This window comes from Physella acuta, unplaced genomic scaffold (genome assembly GCF_028476545.2).
Source record: "Physella acuta isolate Inbredline_101_S28 unplaced genomic scaffold, ASM2847654v3 ptg001934l, whole genome shotgun sequence".
NCBI classification, from domain to species: Eukaryota; Metazoa; Mollusca; class Gastropoda; family Physidae; genus Physella; species Physella acuta.
The window spans coordinates 44,554-65,276 of record NW_026733439.1 but is presented as its reverse complement, the minus strand read 5'-3'; the positions used below and the strand labels follow the sequence as shown (position 1 = coordinate 65,276).

The 20,723-nt window shown below is 34.4% G+C and overlaps 2 protein-coding genes across 2 annotated transcripts in view; one reads left to right on the top strand and one right to left on the bottom strand.

The window, feature by feature from the left end:
* Nucleotides 1–2,875, top strand: part of LOC131931274 (CD109 antigen) — a 33,646-nt gene extending 30,771 nt beyond the window's left edge. The window contains exons 36-39 of the mRNA XM_059288015.1: nucleotides 120–270; nucleotides 1,018–1,120; nucleotides 1,982–2,070; nucleotides 2,679–2,875. Coding sequence (XP_059143998.1) covers nucleotides 120–270; nucleotides 1,018–1,120; nucleotides 1,982–2,070 — 343 coding nt within the window. The 3' untranslated portion in view covers nucleotides 2,679–2,875. The remainder of the gene's footprint in view (nucleotides 1–119; nucleotides 271–1,017; nucleotides 1,121–1,981; nucleotides 2,071–2,678) is intronic.
* A 1,549-nt stretch (nucleotides 2,876–4,424) lies between these two features.
* The window catches only part of LOC131931273 (CD109 antigen), a 34,934-nt gene continuing 18,635 nt past the window's right edge, over nucleotides 4,425–20,723 (bottom strand). Inside the window, exons 15-36 of the mRNA XM_059288013.1 lie at nucleotides 18,338–18,487; nucleotides 17,507–17,587; nucleotides 17,218–17,296; nucleotides 16,689–16,821; nucleotides 16,028–16,145; nucleotides 14,997–15,110; nucleotides 14,449–14,550; nucleotides 14,138–14,266; nucleotides 12,505–12,646; nucleotides 11,653–11,829; nucleotides 11,325–11,406; nucleotides 10,656–10,812; nucleotides 9,844–9,924; nucleotides 9,238–9,403; nucleotides 8,720–8,922; nucleotides 8,348–8,500; nucleotides 7,715–7,777; nucleotides 7,433–7,542; nucleotides 6,643–6,793; nucleotides 6,291–6,393; nucleotides 5,816–5,922; nucleotides 4,425–4,635 (exon numbers count right to left, since the gene is read on the bottom strand). Of these exons, the coding sequence (XP_059143996.1) occupies nucleotides 4,552–4,635; nucleotides 5,816–5,922; nucleotides 6,291–6,393; nucleotides 6,643–6,793; nucleotides 7,433–7,542; nucleotides 7,715–7,777; nucleotides 8,348–8,500; nucleotides 8,720–8,922; nucleotides 9,238–9,403; nucleotides 9,844–9,924; nucleotides 10,656–10,812; nucleotides 11,325–11,406; nucleotides 11,653–11,829; nucleotides 12,505–12,646; nucleotides 14,138–14,266; nucleotides 14,449–14,550; nucleotides 14,997–15,110; nucleotides 16,028–16,145; nucleotides 16,689–16,821; nucleotides 17,218–17,296; nucleotides 17,507–17,587; nucleotides 18,338–18,487 (2,685 nt within the window). The 3' untranslated portion in view covers nucleotides 4,425–4,551. The remainder of the gene's footprint in view (nucleotides 4,636–5,815; nucleotides 5,923–6,290; nucleotides 6,394–6,642; nucleotides 6,794–7,432; nucleotides 7,543–7,714; nucleotides 7,778–8,347; nucleotides 8,501–8,719; nucleotides 8,923–9,237; nucleotides 9,404–9,843; nucleotides 9,925–10,655; nucleotides 10,813–11,324; nucleotides 11,407–11,652; nucleotides 11,830–12,504; nucleotides 12,647–14,137; nucleotides 14,267–14,448; nucleotides 14,551–14,996; nucleotides 15,111–16,027; nucleotides 16,146–16,688; nucleotides 16,822–17,217; nucleotides 17,297–17,506; nucleotides 17,588–18,337; nucleotides 18,488–20,723) is intronic.

The following is a 20,723-nucleotide window of genomic DNA, read 5'->3' as shown; positions in this document are numbered from 1 at the left end:
TGAAAATTAAATTTTCGTAGACTGATGTATTTTCACTTAAAGTATATGAGAAGGAAAAATATTTTATCATACGTTTAAGTTTAGTTTAATTAATTTTTTTTTTTAAAATGTTAAATCAGGTGGAGGGGAAATGGCCAGAGCAGTGGAATGGCTGTCCAAGAGTTGGGTATCCCATCAGGCTTTGATGCTGACCTTGAGAGTATTACCAAATTGGACATTCTAAAGAGAGTCGAGACACAAAACAAGAAGGTCATTCTCTATTTTGATAAGGTCAGTATGCTGAAAAGGGGATTTTTTTTTCACGCTTTCAATCTAAAATGATTTCTTCAATTTTTTTTAGTTTGGAAAGGCGGCGGCTAAAGTTTAAAAAAAAAATCAAATATAATTTTTGTTATCTGAAAAATCTCTCCTTTTTTATCAAACATTTTTAATTTTTTTATCTTTCTTAAAAGCATATCTTTAGCACGTTCGTTTATTAGTTTTATAATAATGAACATTGACTTGATTAAATTTTAAAATAATGAAACTTGAATTTATTTTGTATTTCTAAATTTCAATTTAGTAATTCTCTTTCAATATTTTTATCAAAATATATCCCGAAAGCAAACCATTTTGATTTATCCATTTAAAATGTTTTGTTCATGAATTGTATATTAAAGTAGGCAAATAAAATACAATCAGGCAATACTTATTCTTATGTGTTTTGCAAAACGAATATTATTACTTTGCTTTTATGACTTGAACAGCTGCTTTTTAAAATACTTTTGTTTTAAATTAATTATAGTTTATTAATCAGTTTGAAAATGTCTAATTATTTCTGTTATTTAGTTAAAGCAGATAAAAAGTAAATTATACATTGACATAAAATAGAAAAAGCCTTACGATGAAATACGTAATGTTTGAAATCTGAAAGGATCAGGTAAAAAACAATAAATCAGTTTGTGTAGCTCACTAAGAAGGATGAAAATCATTTTAAAAATGTACTATCTATACACTAAATGTGTCTCTACCTCCCAGATCGGCACGACGCCCGTGTGTTTAAACCTTAGAGTCAGACGAGTTGATTTTGTTGCCAAGTCCCAGCCAGCTGCCGTCAGGGTCTATGACTACTATGAGCCACGTAGGTCACAGGTTTTACACTAACATTGCTTGGTTTACGTTTATCTACTTAAACAGCGTTCAACAGTTTCTACAATCATCTTTGGCCGTTATCGGATATTGAAATAAACGATATTTCAAATGACATAATATATAGTAATAAGACCACTTGACAGAAAACCTTTACAAACTAAGGCGTACTATGCTTCAACTAATTAAAATAAAAGTTTTAAACTTAGAAACATAAATTTCAATACAGTTAAGTTTAAACTTCTTAAAGATTCTAAACGTGTAATCTATATAATTTAAAATTTCATGAGCAATATAGAAAAAAATTAGTATTTTTATCCATTTTTATCCAATTAAATTATACGAGCCGACCCGCAGCGTATCATACGCCGCTAATTAGTTGTTTTATTTTCTACTTTTTAGTAATTCATAATTTGTGAATTCGACAGTACCAATGCTGCCACTGAAAATATTTGCTTTAAAACACTAACCCCCCCCCCCCTTTCCCCTAACCCCGACCCTACACCCCCCCCCCCGTTGAAAGCAGCCTACTCTTAGTTATTTCTTAGTTAGCTCCTGTAAGTTTAAAATCGAAAGAAATTATCTGCCCCTAATAGAAACCCGGCTCTACGGCTCTACGATTTGTAAACATTTAGCTTTGTAAACATTTAGCGTGACCACAGCTCACCAGACAATGTGGGGGTGGGGTGGGGTGGTAGTGATAGTGATAGAGAGAAAGAGAGGGGACTGCAAGGAGGCGCTTGCAGCTTGTTTTCTAACGGCTCCCAGAAGAGAATTATATATATAGATATTGTAAATTGAGATAGATAATTTCATAAAAAGATGCAATAAAATTTGTTTTCGTTTTAATCAGGAAACCAGGTGACGGTTTTTTACCAGTCCGAAATTCTGGAGGATTCTTCCATCTGTGACGTCTGCAAGGATTGTATTAGCTGTGCCTAGGTCAGTGGAAATATTCAGATACTGACCGTTATTTTGGGATGTTTACCGATTCTACTTCCTATTTGTTCACCTGAGTATTTTTGGATATATTCAAGACTAAGATATAAAGAGTATTTACACGGTTTACATATGGAAGGTATCACGTTTAATAAACCCCATCGTTCGAGTGCTTTATGCAAGATTTGATTTTATCTCGATTCCTCGTGCTTAGAGCTTTTGTTGTTTCTCTTCGTCTTGTTTAACTTAGCGAGCAAAATTTCGACCACTCCCAACGGACCAATTTCTTTTGAATTTAGGTCAAAACTCGATGGCAATACAATATGAGAGAAAAATTAACCTAATTGAATGTTTAATTACATTTTTAGGAATAAATTATTTTTACTTTACATAGTACTAATTTTATCGCACTCTTATACACACATTATTTGCATTAAATTGGAGCGCAATTCTTTTTCTGTCAGGTAATACTGTTTAAAATAAATAGAAAAAACATGTTTTAATTTAAATAGCAAGCTGTTATATAAATGGACACTAAAAGACGAAAATAAATGATTTTCTTTGCCTGTATTATATTGAGCCCATTTTTAAATAACTAATAAATATAACAGGTTATGTTCGTTTATTCTGCGCGACAGATTAAGAGACAACACTGATGTCCGCCTAACTTTCCGTGATGTGTGGTAAAGAAATCCAACAAGTCTTAGCTACATTTAATTTATATTATAGCAATGAAAATAGAAATGTAGGTGATGATGTTTGATACAACATATGATACAATAAAGCGGCAGTGAGCTCTCTTAAACTTTCTTGTATATTCTTATATCTTTATTTTTTAATATTAATTCCTGTAATTCTAATAATAAGTAACATAATAATAATTAGTCTAGTTAATATGTTCACGTGGGAATAGAATAAAGTATCACTTCCAAAAATTGACGCCTACAATTTAATCCTTATGTTTGAAATTTCCTCCACATTACTTAAACGGAACTCAAGTTATAGAATTTGGAGAAACCGGAATTAGAGTAAGTATTATTTACGTTACCGGAAAGAACTTGAAGTTGATAGAATACAACACCTTTGATGCACTTTTTGCATATGAAATTTCAGCATGCCTGAAAAGGTATTCAAGTTAGCGTGTTCACACACGCACACACATACACACACAGACTAAGACTTTGTCGAAATCTCGACTGCGGCTTTTAGCACGATTACAATACTTCATCTAAACTCTGCATACGAGAAAAAAACTAGCATGTTCCATGCTTTTCTTTAAAGTAGATTTAAAGGTAAAACAGTAACTTCTAGTCGTATTAATGTACTTTTTCAAAATCAAATTCGTTCTGTTTGTTTTTATGTCAAAACAGTGATTACTCCACAATTGAGTATATGAGGGTAAGTTACAAGATATTTAGACAGATTACAAATTCTAAGTGCTGGAGCAACAAAAGTAGAAGAAAATGTTTTTTATCGTCGACGTGTTTGCTAAAAAGAGTAAAAATAAAAACATTACATGTAAATAAGTTTGGATAAAATAGAAATAGTTTGTTAAATAATTTAATCCGTTGCTTTACGAAATAGACATTTTTGGGGGCATCCTATTCTTGAAGTCAGTGTTTCTTCCAGGCCTTTTTCTCCTTGGGGGTACTTGATATTTTGGGGGTGGGGGTTGTCAACCCCCTCCCCTTCCCAGAAGAGATGCCTGGAAGAAACTCTGCTTGAAGTACATCAAGTCCCCAACGGTGGTAATCAGAGTTCAATGTCCGACCAGTGTCATGTTGAACTATATACAAGTTAACTGAGTAGGCAAGCAAGTGGAAACATTTCATGCGTTCAAAATATTTTGCTGGAACAAGTTCTTTCTTTTCTTTATTCCTATACTACACTCGTGGTTCAGTATAACATGTCTAGAACATGTTCCCCCTTCACTTGCATGGTATGATGCACTCGTGGCTAAATGTGACATTAGCCTGGAACATGTTCCCCTTCACAAGCATGCTAATCTGCACTCTTGGTTCAATATGACCACTGGCTCCTGCGTCTAGATGTTTTGGCCACTTAAAAAACTAATTGTCTGACACTTCTAGAAAAATCAAAAGAAAATAACAACCCAGAGTAAGTTCAAATGAAATTTATTTTTAAAAATACAATTTCAGAAAGAAAATAAATATCAAGGAAGAAAATATATGTTGCATAAAAGCAAATCATTTCTTCAAGCGTTGTTGGCAAGTTTAAAAGTCTATACCAATGAAGAGAATTAGGTATTTTAAAGCTAAAATAAAGCGATTTATAATATTTATACAAATTAGTAAAAGGTTTAAACAAATGAAAGGTAATACAAACTAAGCCAAGTTTTCTTTGATTTAAGATTTTCCTTGCTATAAAAGATAAATAATATCAAAGATTTTTTCCACACACCGATCGAAGATAGCTTTGCTATACAAATTAAGCCAAGTTTTCTTTGATTTAAGATTTTCCTTGCTATAAAAGATGAATAATATCAAAGATTATTTCCACACACCGATCGAAGATAGCTTTGCATCTATCCAATACGCCACTTACGACCTGTGAGAATAAATGATTTGTATTATGATCACATTTTAGAAGATCATGTAAGTATTTAAAGCTACTTTAGCATTGGCTATCAACAAGAGGAACTCGAGATTGGTTGTTCACATAATATTACGAAAACCAAAATCCTAAATAAACACTTTTACTTCAAGTCGCTGACAATGTGAAACGCTCACTGAAAAAAAATGTTCATATGCTCGAATTGGAAGATCTGTCAATTGATAATATAAATCATATCTAAACCTAATAAAAAATGTATCATTACAGCTATAGCCGAACTATAATAATGCAGTAGAACGAATTTATTTTTTAATCGACAACTATCTTGTTTCCATAGGACGCATTTTGTTTTTGTATTGAAGAGAAGAACTTCCTGCATGTTGAAAGATAAAATAGCCAGAGAAACTAAGAAAATGCACATAATTGGGCACGAATGAGCACATTGCTTGCCAGTGACGTAGTTACTTTGTTTACATCAGCCATGAAACAAATCTAAGTTAGTCATTATTTTTTTAATTTTCAAAGTTAGTTGAACACCTTTTAGAATATATTTAAAATTAAAATTTCAATTTGACCCAAAGGTTTTATTTCTTAATTTTTATTTTTAGAACGGGGAAAAAAAGTTTTAAATTTGACACAATAAAGCCCCTTTAATAATATGTATAAACAGAGGTCAGGTTGGTTAGTTTACAACCCCTTAATTTTACATTTCAGAGAATCTGATATTTTTCCAGGTGACTACGGCACCTGAGCTGTCTACTTACCAAATATCAGCTTTGTGTCGCATCTGCAAAACGTTAATCTAATTTAAGCACTAAAAAAATATAATTTATATGGGATCGAGTTCAGTCTAGGTCAGTTTTAGATTACGTTAAATCCCGATTATTGAGTTAGCTATAGTTCCCCCCCCCCCCCCCCCCGTTAGATTGAGGTTGAATATCTCAGAGATAACAATAGTTCTGACAAAAAAAAAACCTTAAATAAAATTTTAAAGAATAGGGTTGATCAGGAACATATGTCTCTTCTGTAAGTGTGAAATTATTGATGACCAAAGTCCCAATGCATATTTTTACGTCGAATTGATTTATTTAGCTCTTCAGAAATCCCTTTTTTATGATATTTTGTCGTGTAATTTTATTGAAACGTAATCTACATAATACACAACTAAAAATACCTCTTCCTGTTCAATTGGTGGTTGACAGTTCTCACATTCCCGGCAGACGTCACAGATGGTGGAGTCTTTCAGAAGTTGTGATTGGTAGAACACTGTCACCTGGTTGCCTGTAGTATATAAAACAATTGGGATAGTGAGAAATGGGATCGTGACGGTTCGATTTGAATAGAACTTTTTGCTTCAAATTTTAACTAACAAAATATAAAATGTTTTATATTTTTTATCTGCTAAAACAAAGTCTTACGCATTATTCTTATAATGAAGCATATTGTTAACTAGATCTATAATCAATTATGGTGTAATTAGCTATTTAAAAAAATACTTCCTTCACGTGGTCTAATTTCTGATAACATGTAAATGAAATATCGTTTATTTCAACCTCCTACAATGGGAAACATTGATTGTATAACTGTTTAATGAAGTTTTAGTGGATAAACGTAAACCAAGCAATATTTCTGTAAAACCTGTGACCTACGTGGCTCATAGTAGTCATAGACCCTGACGGCAGCTGGCTGGGACTTGGCAACAAAATCAACTCGTCTGACTCTAAGGTTTAAACACACGGGCGTCCTGCCGATCTGGGAGGTAGAAACACATTTAGACACAGACCTTTTTACTTAAAATTTAAACTAAAGAAACGTAAAATGTTTTTATTTTTCATCTGATACAACACAATGTCTTAAACGGTTTCCCTTTGATGAAGCAGAATTTTACCTATGACGGAAAAATATTAGTGTTAAAAAAATTAAAATCTTTGAATCTGTAAATCGAAACTAAAGTTACATAAGAAACCCTCTTTACGAGTAAAAAATTCTAAGTAAACTGACCTTGTCGAAGTAGATGATAACCTTCTTGTTTTGTGTCTCGACTCTCTTTAGGTTGTCTAGCTGGGTCAAGTCGTCAAGGTCAGCCACAAAGCCTGATGGGATACCAAACTCTTGTACGGCCATGGCACTGTCTGGGACCTTTCCTAACCATCTTGTTTTAATAGAAGTTTTTCGAAATTTTAGCAACAAGTTAGTTTGTTTTTACAATTAAATTTAATGGTACTTGTTACCCTAAAGCTATAAAAACAAAGGAAGCTCCAAAGTCCAAACAGTAACCACATAAAAACACAGTGATAAGTGTATCAAGCAAACTTATGCTTTCATATATATATACTTAATCAAATGGATCGCGCTACCAATAAATGTGGATATACTTATCAGAAGCGGGTCTGTGTGGAGCGGGTTTACATGTACGTACAAATGAACGTTTTTATTTTTTTGGATATGACTTACTAATTACAAATCTATAAAAGGTGTTTTAACATTTAAAAAGTCTATATTCAAACAAAATGTTTAGGAGCTTAGCCACCATACACCCACATTTCTAACCAACACTTTGATCCACATCGGGTATCACCAATGTACACACCTTGTGGAGCGGGTTTACATGTACGTACAAATGTACGTTTTTATTTTTTTTTGGATATGACATACTAATTACAAATCTATAAAAGATGTTTTAACATTTAAAAAGTCTATATTCAAACAAAATGTTTAGGAGCTTAGCCACCATACACCCACATTTCTAACCAACACTTTGATCCACATCGGGTATCACCAATGTACACACCTTGTGCAAGTTTCCACATCCAAGTATGTGAAATTCTCCTTTACTATTTCCAATTTTAGATCAAAGTGTTCTGGCTTTATATCTGACAGCACGTTGAAGCTTAGAGCAGCCTATTTGAACAGATTTAATAGAAATCTGATTAGAAAATTGTTGCTGGTTTTACAAAAATATTTTTAATAACAGTTAATAATAGTGTAGCATTTTAAAATTTACAGTAGCTCGTTGTGTATATACGGGTTAAAGGATCTGTTATAATAAAAGGGTTGTCAACAGAGGAAATACCTGAACAAGTGCCATGCCTGAGCCAGTAGCGGTGATCACAACTTGAGCTGGTACTCTTGTATTCTATACATACATGAATAGTATATATTTATATATATATATATATATATATATATATATATATATATATATATATATATATATATATATATATATATATATATATATATATATATATATATATATATATATATATATATATATATATATATATATATATATATATATATATATATATATATATATATATATATATATATATATATATATATATATATATATATATATATATATATATATATATATATATATATATATATATATATATATATATATATTATATATATATATATATATATATATATCTATATATATATATATATATATATATATATATATATATATATATATATATATATATATATATATATATATATATTATATATATATATATATATATATATATATATATATATATATATATATATATATATAATACTATATATATATATATATATATATATTATATATATAGTATATACTATATATATTATATATATATATATATATATATAATATATATATATATATATATATATATATATACTATTCAACCAAATCTCGCACTGTAACCTCTCTAGACTGCAGCAGAAGTGAGTTGGTCTTGTCGACGTCAAAGGTGTAGGTAGTCTCAGAGTCCAGCTGGGTGGTGATGTGGACTTTTAATTTTTTGCTGGACATCTGTTTGGCGTACTCGCTGAGGGCGTTCAGGGCGACGACGGTATCCTAGAGAGTGATTGTGTTGAGGGATGCTTGTTGTTTATGAAATGTTTAGCACTACATTTCAAATGTAATACTGCATCGATTAGGAGGCAGAGTAAAATGCAGAATTATAATTAATTTTAAATTATAACCTAAATATGTAAAATATAAAATTATAAAACATTGCTTAAACTTGGATAGTAGTTTCACTTAGAGTTTTACAAAGTTAACTTCTTGACAAACCTGTGTTGATATGAAGCCTCCGTTGGCGTTTCTCTGTTTGGTGATCCACTGCATGATGCTCTTGCCCGCCACCAAGTCGCCCCGCTTTGTGTAGGTCAGCAAGACGTAGGCGGTCATCTCAATGTCAACGGCCTTGGTGGGGTTGGGGCTCTGCCACGTGATGATCCTCGGTTGATCTGATTGTTGCCAGTACTTCATGCCGTCTGTTTATAGAAAGTCTAGAGTTCGGATCCAGTTAAGAGACTGCAGGCTGAGTCATTATTCCAGCTCTGATAGGGACTTCGCTCAAGTTATATAATGTAAACAGCGCTGGGCATATTGCTACACAATTTCCCTTCATATCTATTTTATCTGTCCCATGGATTGAAAAGGTAAGTTTATTATAAACGTTAAAATAAAATTTTACTTTATTTTTGTAATGGATTTCATAGGGGGCTGTGTGTTTGGTATAGTAATTAACCGTGTTTAAACGTGCAGCGAAGGTACAAACATGATTCGATGTACAGAACACGATTTACCCTTCTGAGTTGACTCAGCCTCCAGTTTGTCTAGAACAGCTTGGGTCATGTTGCTGCCGGCCAGTTGGAAAGCGTAAGACGCCATGGCGAGAACGTAGAGATCATCCAACTTGGCAACTTCCTGTTCAGCGTAGGCCAGGGCTTTTTGTATTGCCTCATCAACATTCTTGGAAAAATGCGGTTTTTATATTTAGTTACTGTGGGTAATGTGGCTTTCTGGTTTAGACTTAATTTGAAAATAATGTGGGCTTGTGGTTTTTCGTTGCTTTTAATAAAGATATTCCTGGAAATTATGAGATAAATAAGTTCTGGGACATTTCAGACTTTTGTTCGTTCATATCCTTGAAGATGTCATAAAGCCTGAAAAAATGCTTTCTTCAAACATATTGTCAATGTTCAAGACATTTATTGTTGATAAAAAGCTCTCATGAACTTTGTCTATCTAAAAACAAACTACAAGACAGCATTTGTTTTATTCTGAAGTTGTCTGGTGTTGCCAGCTATCGAGCCTCGTCTGCCCGGGGTTTAAACTCGGAATTTTTCGGTTTTCCGGCCCAATCATCCCCCCCCCCCCACTTCCCATAAAAAAATTAACCCTTGACTTACCAGGTACTTCATGTCATCACTGTTCTCTAGTAGTGAGATCAGTACGAACAGGGTTAGCTTGACTCCCGACCCTGCTTGGTCCTGTAGTTTATATATATATATATATATATATATATATATATATATATATATATATATATATATATATATATATATATATATATATATATATATATATTTAACCACACGTGTTTTTTTTCATGATTCTTTGGATTAGGAACACGATGGATCAATAACTAAATTAGCAAAAATTTCTAAATAGCCGTATATTTATTTACATGGAAATTGCCATTTCCCTTTTTAAAATGTAATACCCCATGATATTATTATGCTACAATGTACTTGTAGTCACTATTTGTTAATGCCTACAAATGCTCGATTTATGAAATCAAATTTGAATTTGCACAATTTTTGTGCAGAGTTTATTTCTGTTGCGCCATTTTTCGTTTGCATCTTTCCGGTCACTGGACTTTTAAAAATAGTAATCAAACAGTTTCTTGTTCGGCCAAGCCAATATTTAATTGGACTTTACATAACAAAGAGCGCTTTATCTGGTCACTCGGAAGACTCCAGTTGGAATCCGACTTAAATTCCATATAAAGTCAATGAGTCCACCCAGCTCTGATGATGACCGGATTTACGATAGGGAATCTAAAGGCGGCTGGACACTAGTCCTTTATATATACCGTAGTCACAGAAACATGTAAGCTTTACTTTACTTGCTTTATGGATCGTAAGTTTCGAAATTAAATTTCTTTATTAAAACTAAGTTGTGCATTACACAACCAAAACCAGGGTTTTATTGAGCTGACCTTCATGGTACCGCTAAGTACCACGCCAGGTTCTGGAAAGCTGCCGTCCGTTTTTTGTTGCTGTATCATCCACAGGATGGCGTCGTTGATGATGTTGTCATCCACAAAGATGTGACGTTTGGCTTGGTGGAAGACGCGGGCTACAAAAGCTGTCAGCCTGTCAAGATACAGAAAAATCTTTACTAATTGAAAAAAAAAACAAAAACAAAAAACATTAAACAAAAAAGAAAACAAAAAATTGCTTGTAATGATCATTGTAAAATACTGTTACATTATTTCCGGTTAGTTGTATGCTACGTTATGTCTTCTTAGATATAAAGTCCCTTGTGTGTGTTCTGTGTGTGTATTTTTTGTCAGTGACTGCGCAAGAAAAAGGCCATGCTTGTTAGAGATTGACCTATACGGGAATGTTTCGCTGAAACTACTCCCGATTTATTCCATACTTAATAAAGTTCTTTAAAAAGACCTAATGACGAAGTGGTGGGTTCTAAGTACAAATCAATTTTATTGTAAGTAATTCTACAAGCATTAGAAATAAAAACATATATGGCTTTTGAACGTAATAACTAAAATCCTTTTCTTTATTAGCCTGTGTCATTAATTCTTTAAAAATACATTGAACTAAACCTACCACATACTTGAAACATTCACATGAACCTCTAAACCTACCACATACTGCCAGACTTGTCTCTGTTACCAAAAGCACTGAAAGATCCGTCACTGTGTATGTAGGTCAGCACACCCTGGTAACCTGCATGACGTCAACAATATAAAATATGTTATTCATGGTAACATACCTATCTAAAGCTTGGCATTACTTAACAGAATATATATATATATATATATATATATATATATATATATATATATATTATATATATATATATATATATATATATATATATATATATATATATATATATATATATATATATATATATATATATATATATGTCATTTATTCATAGAAAAATAAATATCTTATGTGTGGTCCCACCACTCTCCATGAAGTTGATGGCTTTGGTCTTGACGTCTCCATTCAGTTGATTGACACAGTCTAGGTAATCTGTGACGTAGACATCCGCTGCCAGGTCAAGCATGGTCTGCTCCCCACATCCGGTTGGTAACTGGAGCAGGGAGGCCAATCCATCTATGGTTGGACCCATCAGGTCACCTGAGGGGAGTCACACTTTATTACGATTTGGTACTATAGAATTTATGAGAAAATTTATTTAAGCTCTGAATGCCACTACACAGCGAAGTAATCCCACATCACCTAGTTTCGATTATCTGCCACTGCATGCTGAAAAACATGCATCACGACCCCCCTATAAATAACGCCTCTGACTACTATTTCATACCTACATATGAGATTGTTATAACAAAAGCCATACATTCTCTTAATGTCATTCATCATTATCACGTGTGGGCAGATGAAGTAGATTTATCTGTCTCAGTGACTTCGGCATTTGAAGGGATTGTGAGTTTAGCACTAGACCCAGCCGCTTTTATTTTCCATAACGTTAGTTTATACCCATCTCAGCTTGGTTGACTCAGGGACGTTCTACTGACTTGATCCCGGATTCAAACTCGAGACTTACGGGTTAGAAGTCTCACTCTATACCACTTGGCCACGCTTGTCTGCCATTACTTACAGATAACTACAAACCTTCAAGCAGCTACACATCTGAGCACCACTACATATTGACTACTTAGGTTTTTTGTTGTTTATCCCCTACCCTCCGCCACTATAGCTACTCTTTGAGCTTTCATAATCAATCTGCTGACAATAAAGATTTATTTTACCATTCTCCACTACATAGCGACAACTCTGACAGTCAATACCTACCGACAGCCGAAATCCTAACAAGTTCCGATCCCTTCACTACGTTGTCAGGCAGCGTGATGTCAACGGTCTGTGAGAAAGTTTTTTTGCCGTCTCTCAGGTCGATGAGGACAGGGATGTTGTATTGCTTGGGGACACCTTCAGCCTGCGGATAGATCAGCACATTGGGTTATGGCTCTAGGAAATTATCCTCAAGTCAAATACCTTTTGATGGATACCGGGTCAAATCTCCCTCAAATTACCCCCATTGTAATTTGGCACCCTAGTCTAGTGGACCATCGGATGATAGCGCATTGGAAATCCAAGCACAAAGCCTGGGCCCTAAGTTGAGAAGAGCCAGATGTTGCCCATGTATCATGCCCCCCCCTCTCCACACAGCTGATTGACCCCAGCGACAGGGCTTGGAATCAGCAGTGTCGCAGGAGCTGCCGATAGGAATCTTGGTAAGACAAAGGGCCTCCACTCCTGTTTGATTTAGGAGTTTTCAAACGTAGATGGGTTGCTGTTCCCCAGCTGACAAGCCTCATCTGCCCAAGGGTTCGAACTCGGGACTTTCGGGTTAACATCCATGTGCTTACCTGCTAGACCTACCTACTCCGACCCTCACCCTGACTTTAATATATCTCTTAGTGGGACCATTGTTCATACTATTATATTTATCACTATTTAGGGTCATTTTCCCACGTTTTCTTTAACTTGCTTTTGCGTCTGTTTGTTTGTTTGTTTGTTTGTTTGTTTGTTTGTTTGGTTCTCCAATCAAATCTTGCGATCGAAATTTCGGGCACTTCCCAGTTAGCTAGCGCGCTGAAATTTTCAGGGAAGCTTTGTTTCCAATGACAATAGAATATTCAATTGTTATTATTACTAAATAGATCCATGGAAACATTTTATTGATCATTTATTTGTACATAAAACGTGGGAAAAAGGGACACAACCCAGTAATTGTAATTTGATGAAAACAAGGTTTAGTACTCTCCCTCTTTTGGCTTACTGAGTTGAGTTCACGCGGTGTTTGTGTACAAACAACCGGAACGTAACAACTGGTGGCCTGTATGGGGGAGACGATATGGTCGAGTGGTTGGGCACACGATTGCTATCCCACTCGACACGGGTTCAAATCTATGTGTTCTAGTCAGTAACGTATTCACACAACGTGTTTTTTACGAGTTGTCTTCGTTTTCCAAAAAAAAAAGTGAATGCGAAAAGGTAAAGTCGATAGCAAGATTTTAATGCAAACAAACAGACAAAGACTAAAAAGTAGAAAATAATTATCATTAAAAAAAATTAAAAAAAAACCCACGTTTTCTGATTGAACGATGAAAAACGTGGGGCGCCGTGATTTTCTTACGTTTCTAATACTGTTGACTCTCTACAAGCTCCCTAGTAAAAGTCAATAGTATTATCTAATCAATAGTAATATAACTTTTACATCTTATATTAACAATGACCCACGTTTTTCATCGCTTATAGTAGAGTGATCGCTTGCATTATTGTGATGTATAGCATTTATTTTCTACTTTTTAGTTCAATCAGAAAACGTGGGTTTTTTAAAAACTTTTTTAATGATAATTATTTCGAGTTGTTTAATATCCGTTTAAGAGACAACTTAGCATCAAGAACGTTACTCCCAACTTACCTCAACCAGGAGTTGTCTGCGCACAGCGTCGGCGGCCTTGGTGGACTGAGCCTTGACCTCCACGTCAATTCTACCAAGGTCGGCAGGGACGATGGGGAAATATACAGACTTGGCCTCACCAGCCTTGACCTTTTGAGGTAAATATTTTCAGATTGTTTGCAATAGAAAATTGTTCTGAAATGTGTATATTGTATCGTTAAGCTAAATAAATTAATAAAAATTAATAATTGACAAGCATCGTCCTTCGAAAGTCTTGGAAAACTGTTAACTTTGTAAAGTACAATAATAAAAAAAAATAAAAACCAACTCACCATAATATCCTGTACAACATCAACCTGTTTCAGTTCCTGGTTTCCTGTGGCGTCGATAAAAATGTTGTGGAAACGTTTAGACGCGGCCAGCGTCACTCGTACCTAAAATTGTATATAATTTTAAATTAAATAAGACAATATTGTGGTTCTAGTAGCTAAAGTTTTTGTTTCAATATTCCGGGACATGTTTCATTGTACAGATTTTTTTTGGTAAGATATGTTATGTTTTTATTTAATTTTTTTAAAGAATCAGTGGTAGTTGTAAGGTGTGAAAGAAAGGCGAGCTTTGATTGAAAGAGCGCGATCTATTTTGTTTTACTGGAGTTTCTGAAAGTGAAAAGTTGGTGTTCATGGATGTTGGTAAATTTACAGCTGCTTCATTTACTTGACTTGTTGCATCATTAGAATTAGAAATTTTTAAAAATTAATATTAAAACATTATTCTCTCATTATATATATATATATATATATATATATATATATATATATATATATATATATATATATATATATATATATATAATGATGTACATAGCGTCTCCTCCCACCTGCATATCGCCTGTCAGGTAGTTGAAGACGTTTGCTTGAAGTGCCAGCTGCTCACCACGAGTCACAGAGTAGGGGAGGTTGAGGCTGACAAAAAACGGTCGGAAGACTTTCAGCTGAAGCAGATAATGACGTAAAATTTATTTAGAATATTTTAAAATGTTGTTAAAACCTCTTTTTTAAAAAAGATAAATCTAAGATCAAACTTACCAGAGGGCTAATTAAAAATTGTGTAGTCTAATAAAACGTTCTTACAATATGTAGTCGTTTGTAGTCAGTGCTCGCTCTATTAAGCGTTTAGTTTTTATTCGATTATTCTAGATTGACAATTAACATGAAGTGTTAGGCTGATCTTTCTATTTGATAAGAGTTGTGTCCCATTCTCCTTGAGCCGTCTTTCAAGTAAGTCTTGCTTTCTTCTTCAGTTGGCAGTGTGTGGATGTAGCTGGGAGGCTAACTCAGTGTATAGGTGTATCTGGGAGGCTAACTCAGTGTATAGGTGTAGCTGGGAGGCAAACTCAGTGTATAGGTGTAGCTGAGAGGCTAACTTAGTGTGTGAGGTAAACAGGCTAGTTACCACAGTGGTGTTAGTGTTTTGCAGACTATCTCAGTGTCTGAGGTGAATTGGCAGGTTACTTCAGTGAGTGAGTTGAATTGGCAGGCTACTTCAGTGTGTGAGGTAAATTGGCATGCTGCCTCAGTGTGTGAGTTGAATTGGCAGGCTACTTCAGTGTGTGAGTTGAATTGGCAGGCTACTTCAGTGTGTGAGTTGAATTGGCAGGCTACTTCAGTGTGTGAGGGGAATTGAGAGGCTACTTCAGTGTGTGAGGTGAATTGGCAGGCTACTTCAGTGTGTGATGTGAATTGGCAGGCTACTTCAGTGTGTGAGTTGAATTGGCAGGCCTTTCAGTGTGTGATGTGAACATGATACGTTAGTTGGCATGTTGTGGTAATTCTTCTATTTAAATTGTTACGCTTGGTTTTATCGGAGAAATTCTCTAATTCGATTAACTGAATTTATTTATAGACTCACGTGAGCTTGTGTTGGGGCCACGCCCAGACCAGAGTTTGAGTTGATGGCGAAGGCGCTGACCACCCATGACGTAATGGTGTCTGGTACAGTGGCAGTGATAGAGGCTGAGCCGTTCGCTCTACGTTAATGACATGAAAGAAAACTTATTAAATACTTTTTAAAAATTTAAAATATTATTTTCTATCGTTGTAGATAATTAAATAAGTGATGTTCAATAAAAATGTCCATCAGACTAATTATTAAATTAATAAGAAAATACGTTTGTAGAAAATATTTGAACTGTTCTATAAGAGTGAAAAAAAGTAAAGGCGGCTGGGCAAAGTGCAAACAGCACCTTCCCTTCATATACTGGGGTCAAATAACTTAACAACCCTATTTCATCTGCCCAATGGATCGCTAGGTCTAAAGAGGATTCTTTACTTTACTACTACAGCTAGGCGAAATACGAATATGGAAAAGCGCTAGTTGAACGACCCAGCAATAGGAATTGAAATATCATTATATTATACTTGGTGTTAACTTACACTGACCTCTCATATTAAAAACTAGAGCAGCATGGTAAATGTATTTCGTAATTTAGGAGAATACATTTTTTTCAATAACTTTAAACAGCCCAATCAGTAATCGAAAAACAAATTTGTTATGAGGGAATTTCCTTTACCCGACGTAAGCATCAGTCCATAGCCATGACTCGCGAGAGATCTCACTAACTCGCGCAGGTTTTGGAGATAGTGGATCTGCGTTCCGCGCAGCGTACCATTGAGCTCGGGGTACGCGATAGGACGCTACATTCTCTTTAAAAGAAATATGCTTTAACAAGGATATGTAATGATAAATGTGAATGGTGAATGTCAATGTAAATGTGAGTGTAGGTGTAATTGTGATTTTAAGTGTAATTTTAATTATGAATAAGAATGGAAATCGGAAAGAGAAGACGAACTCGACTATATATATATATATATATATATATATATATATATATATATATATATATATATATATATATATGCGTACCTGTATGTTACTGTTTTGGTAGATGCACGTTTGTGTACAAAAATATGTATTTTTTTCATAAAAATAACCCCTTTCTGTCAGCAGGATAAGTTAAATGCTAGTGTGAACATTCGAGCACACGTTCGGGTACACACTCGAGTAAACCCCTCCATTTTACACATTCGATTAAAACCTACCAAGAGAATCCTCCCCAATGTCATATTTGGATCTATCTTGGTACACGTTGGCATCAGTGAGGACGGTAACTCCTTCATCCTGTGTGACATTTCAAACAAACAATTGTATTGGCGCTGAATATGTCTATATTTGTTATGGTCCAATTTAAAAAAAAAAGTTGTATAACTAAACATTTGATACGGTTTTAAGATCACGTAATCTATATAACTATCGCGATAATTCAACTTGAAATTTAGATTGTTTTGACATTGTATTTGAGCTTTTCAATAAAGTCTAACAAGGACTCACCTTTAGTAGTTCCCCTCCTGAGCTGGTTCTACAAAATCTCAATGTGACGTCCGTATTGTAGCTCATGATCTCTGTGTGAACCTGAATTTTAACAACCCTGAAATTTAGCTTTAGCACTTCTTCTTCTTCGTTCTTAATTTTATTGTTGGAAGGGATCCCCCTATAACACAATTATGGATACGTGTCAACTGGTTATGCGCCATTGAGGCCATTGACTCCAATTTCAGCCTGCTTTTCTTTTTGGATTTGATTCCATAGCCTTTATCCAACCAAGAACAAACTACAAGGCAGCAGTTGTTTGATTTTGGAGTTGTCTCTCCTTGAAGAGTGACTGTCCCCAGTTTACGAACCTCATCTGCCCGAGGGTTCGAACTCAAGATTTATCTGGTTTAGTAGTCTTGAGCTTTACCGACTCGACCACGCCGACCCCTGCTTCAGCACTAATTGGCTATTCTTGTTTTTCTTCGTTTTTATTTCACAGCCTTTGTCCAACCAAGAGCAAACTACAAGGTGTCAGTTGATTGATTTTAGATAAGTATCTGTCCCCAGCTATCGAGCCTCATCTGCTCGGGGGTTGGAACTCGGGACTCTTCGGTTCAGCAACGATGAGCTAAACCAACACGACCATGCCGACCTCCTAATCGGCTATTAATTCGTAATTTCCTGTTCCTGAATACAGAACGAGGAAACACAAGTCAAAACATAGAAACAGCAAAAACCCAACGTCAAACTACCACGGCTAAGCCGCTTAGTCTTAAGAAGAAATTATATATATATATATATATATATATATATATATATATATATATATATATATATATATATAATTACATTAGCAAAGGTAACGTCATTTCCATTTTTTACTAGCACATCATTTTGGTCACTGGCCAGTAAGAAGACATTGGAGTCTGGGTCAGCAGTGGTGACAATAGTCACTTCATCTCCTGGTTCAACATTTGTCTTGTCCACAGTAACGGCCACCTGTTAAATATTAAGTAACGTTGTTGTGTACTGATGAGCAAAGACTTGAGGTTTTATCTTCTAGCTACTTACTCACTATTTTAACTTAATAGAAGGTAAGGAAAGTACTAGTAACTTGTTTATCTATCTATATACTACTAAAACTCAAGTTTATTTACATGTTTGAATTTTTGTTTGTTTGTTTGTTTGTCCGTTTGGTTACAGGAGAGAAACTGCACTATGTGTAGAGTTGTAAAATAGAATGACTTAATTTAGAGTGAACAGTGACGTCACATTATTTATTTTCTTTTTAAAACAACAATGGCGGCTTCCATAGATTCTACAGTTACGGCAAAATCTCGACCTAACCAAACCAGTTGTAGAATCTAGATAACTCTATTTAGATCTAGATAATAATGAGTTTTACTAAACTATTTCAGAGCTTTATTATTTTTTTTTGTTTAGCTATGGAATTGGTTAAATTTAAGAAATATTTTAATTTGAAATAATGCTAGATCTATATCTAAGGCCGATTCGCGTAGTTTCTTACGCAGACTAAAATTAATATATATATATATATAAGTTATTATCTACTTGAGAGTACAAGGTTGGCGTATTAGGATTACCATGCGAGTGGCACGGTTTCGAGACATGATAATATTAAAAAAAAATTCAATTTTTTTTCATTTTGTTTGAGATTTGAATGATAAAGTTTCTTATCGGAAATTAACGGGATACAGGGCAGGTGAAGAAGAGTTCACCTGTTTCTTTGTCCTCAGTATATAACGTGGATAGTGTGGTTAAAGCCATGCTTTTAAACGATAAAACATGTTATCTGAGACTTGGCAGAACACTGGGCAGGTGAAGTAGTGTTGGGTAAGCGTAAAGTTCACATGCGACGTCAGCATATGAAGTGTGGTTAAACCCATGCTCAGCCGAAATCTGTGTTTTCAAAGACCAAAACATGTCTGAGTTGGAAGGACACTGGGCAGGTGAAGTAGAGTTGTCCTGTTTTTGTGACCTCAGCATATAAAGAGATTGTGTTGTCAGACCCATGCTCAGCCGAAATCAGTGTTTTAAAAGACAAAAACGTCTGAGGTGTGACGTCTTTTTGAATGTGGAGTCTGGTTATTTTGTAATGATAAGTGACAGACGTGATTTCATTTATGGATGACCCTCAAAACCCACAGTTATCTAACTAGATAACGGGCAATCTAGTATACTACTAAAGCTCAAGTTTGTTTACATGTTCGAATATTTTTGTTTGTTTGCTTGTTTGTTTGTCAGTTTGGCTACAGGAGAGAATCTGCACTGTGTAGAGCTGTAAAATAGTATGCAGGCAGAGAGCAATTTTCTTTTTCAGACAGGCTGTTAATCACAAATTAATTTAAAGACGTAAATAATTGTATTGATTTATTCATTGGTGGATTAATCACATTAATATAAAAAGTCCAGAACATTGATTTTACTTAGAGTGAATTTTGACGTCACGTGATTTATTTACTTTTTAAAACAACAATGGCCGTCACATCGAAGCTAATTTTCTGTCGTAGAATCTAGATAAAAAAGAGTTTCTATACTAAACTATTTCAGACGTTTATTTTTTTATATTAATCTTTGTTTGTTTAGCTATGGAATTGATTTATCGTAAATTCTAGGTCTTAATTATTTTCTATAATTCTTTGTTTAGCTTCAGTGATAATCTAATTCGTGGGATTTATATATCTTATAATCTAGGTTCTAGATTCTAGATCTAGATCTAGAGTTATGGCAAAAACTAGAATCTAGACTCAACATAAATTCTACATCTAGATCTAGATCTAGACCTAACGTAAATTCGACATATAGAATCTAGAACGAGAATATAATAATCTATTTTAGGCCTTAATTATTTTATATAAATCTTTGTTTAGCTATGGAATTGGCTAATTTTGGATATAGGCCCCTAATTAAATTAAAAATAATAGGACCCATTCGCGTAACTGTTTTCTTATTTTGCAGTACATTATAGGACTAATTCTACATTGGTTTGGCAGTGCCCATATAGCTAAGATGGTAGTGTAATGGCTACCATGCGTGTGGTACGGGTTCGAGAAACATCACGACAACGTTTGTTTTTTTCTATTTAAAAAAAAACGTGAATAATGAAGTTGCCTATCGGGACCTCGCGGGACACAGGGCAGGTGAAGTAGAGTTCACCTTTGTCCTTAGCATATGATGGGATAATGTGGTCGGATACATGCTCGGCCGGAATCGT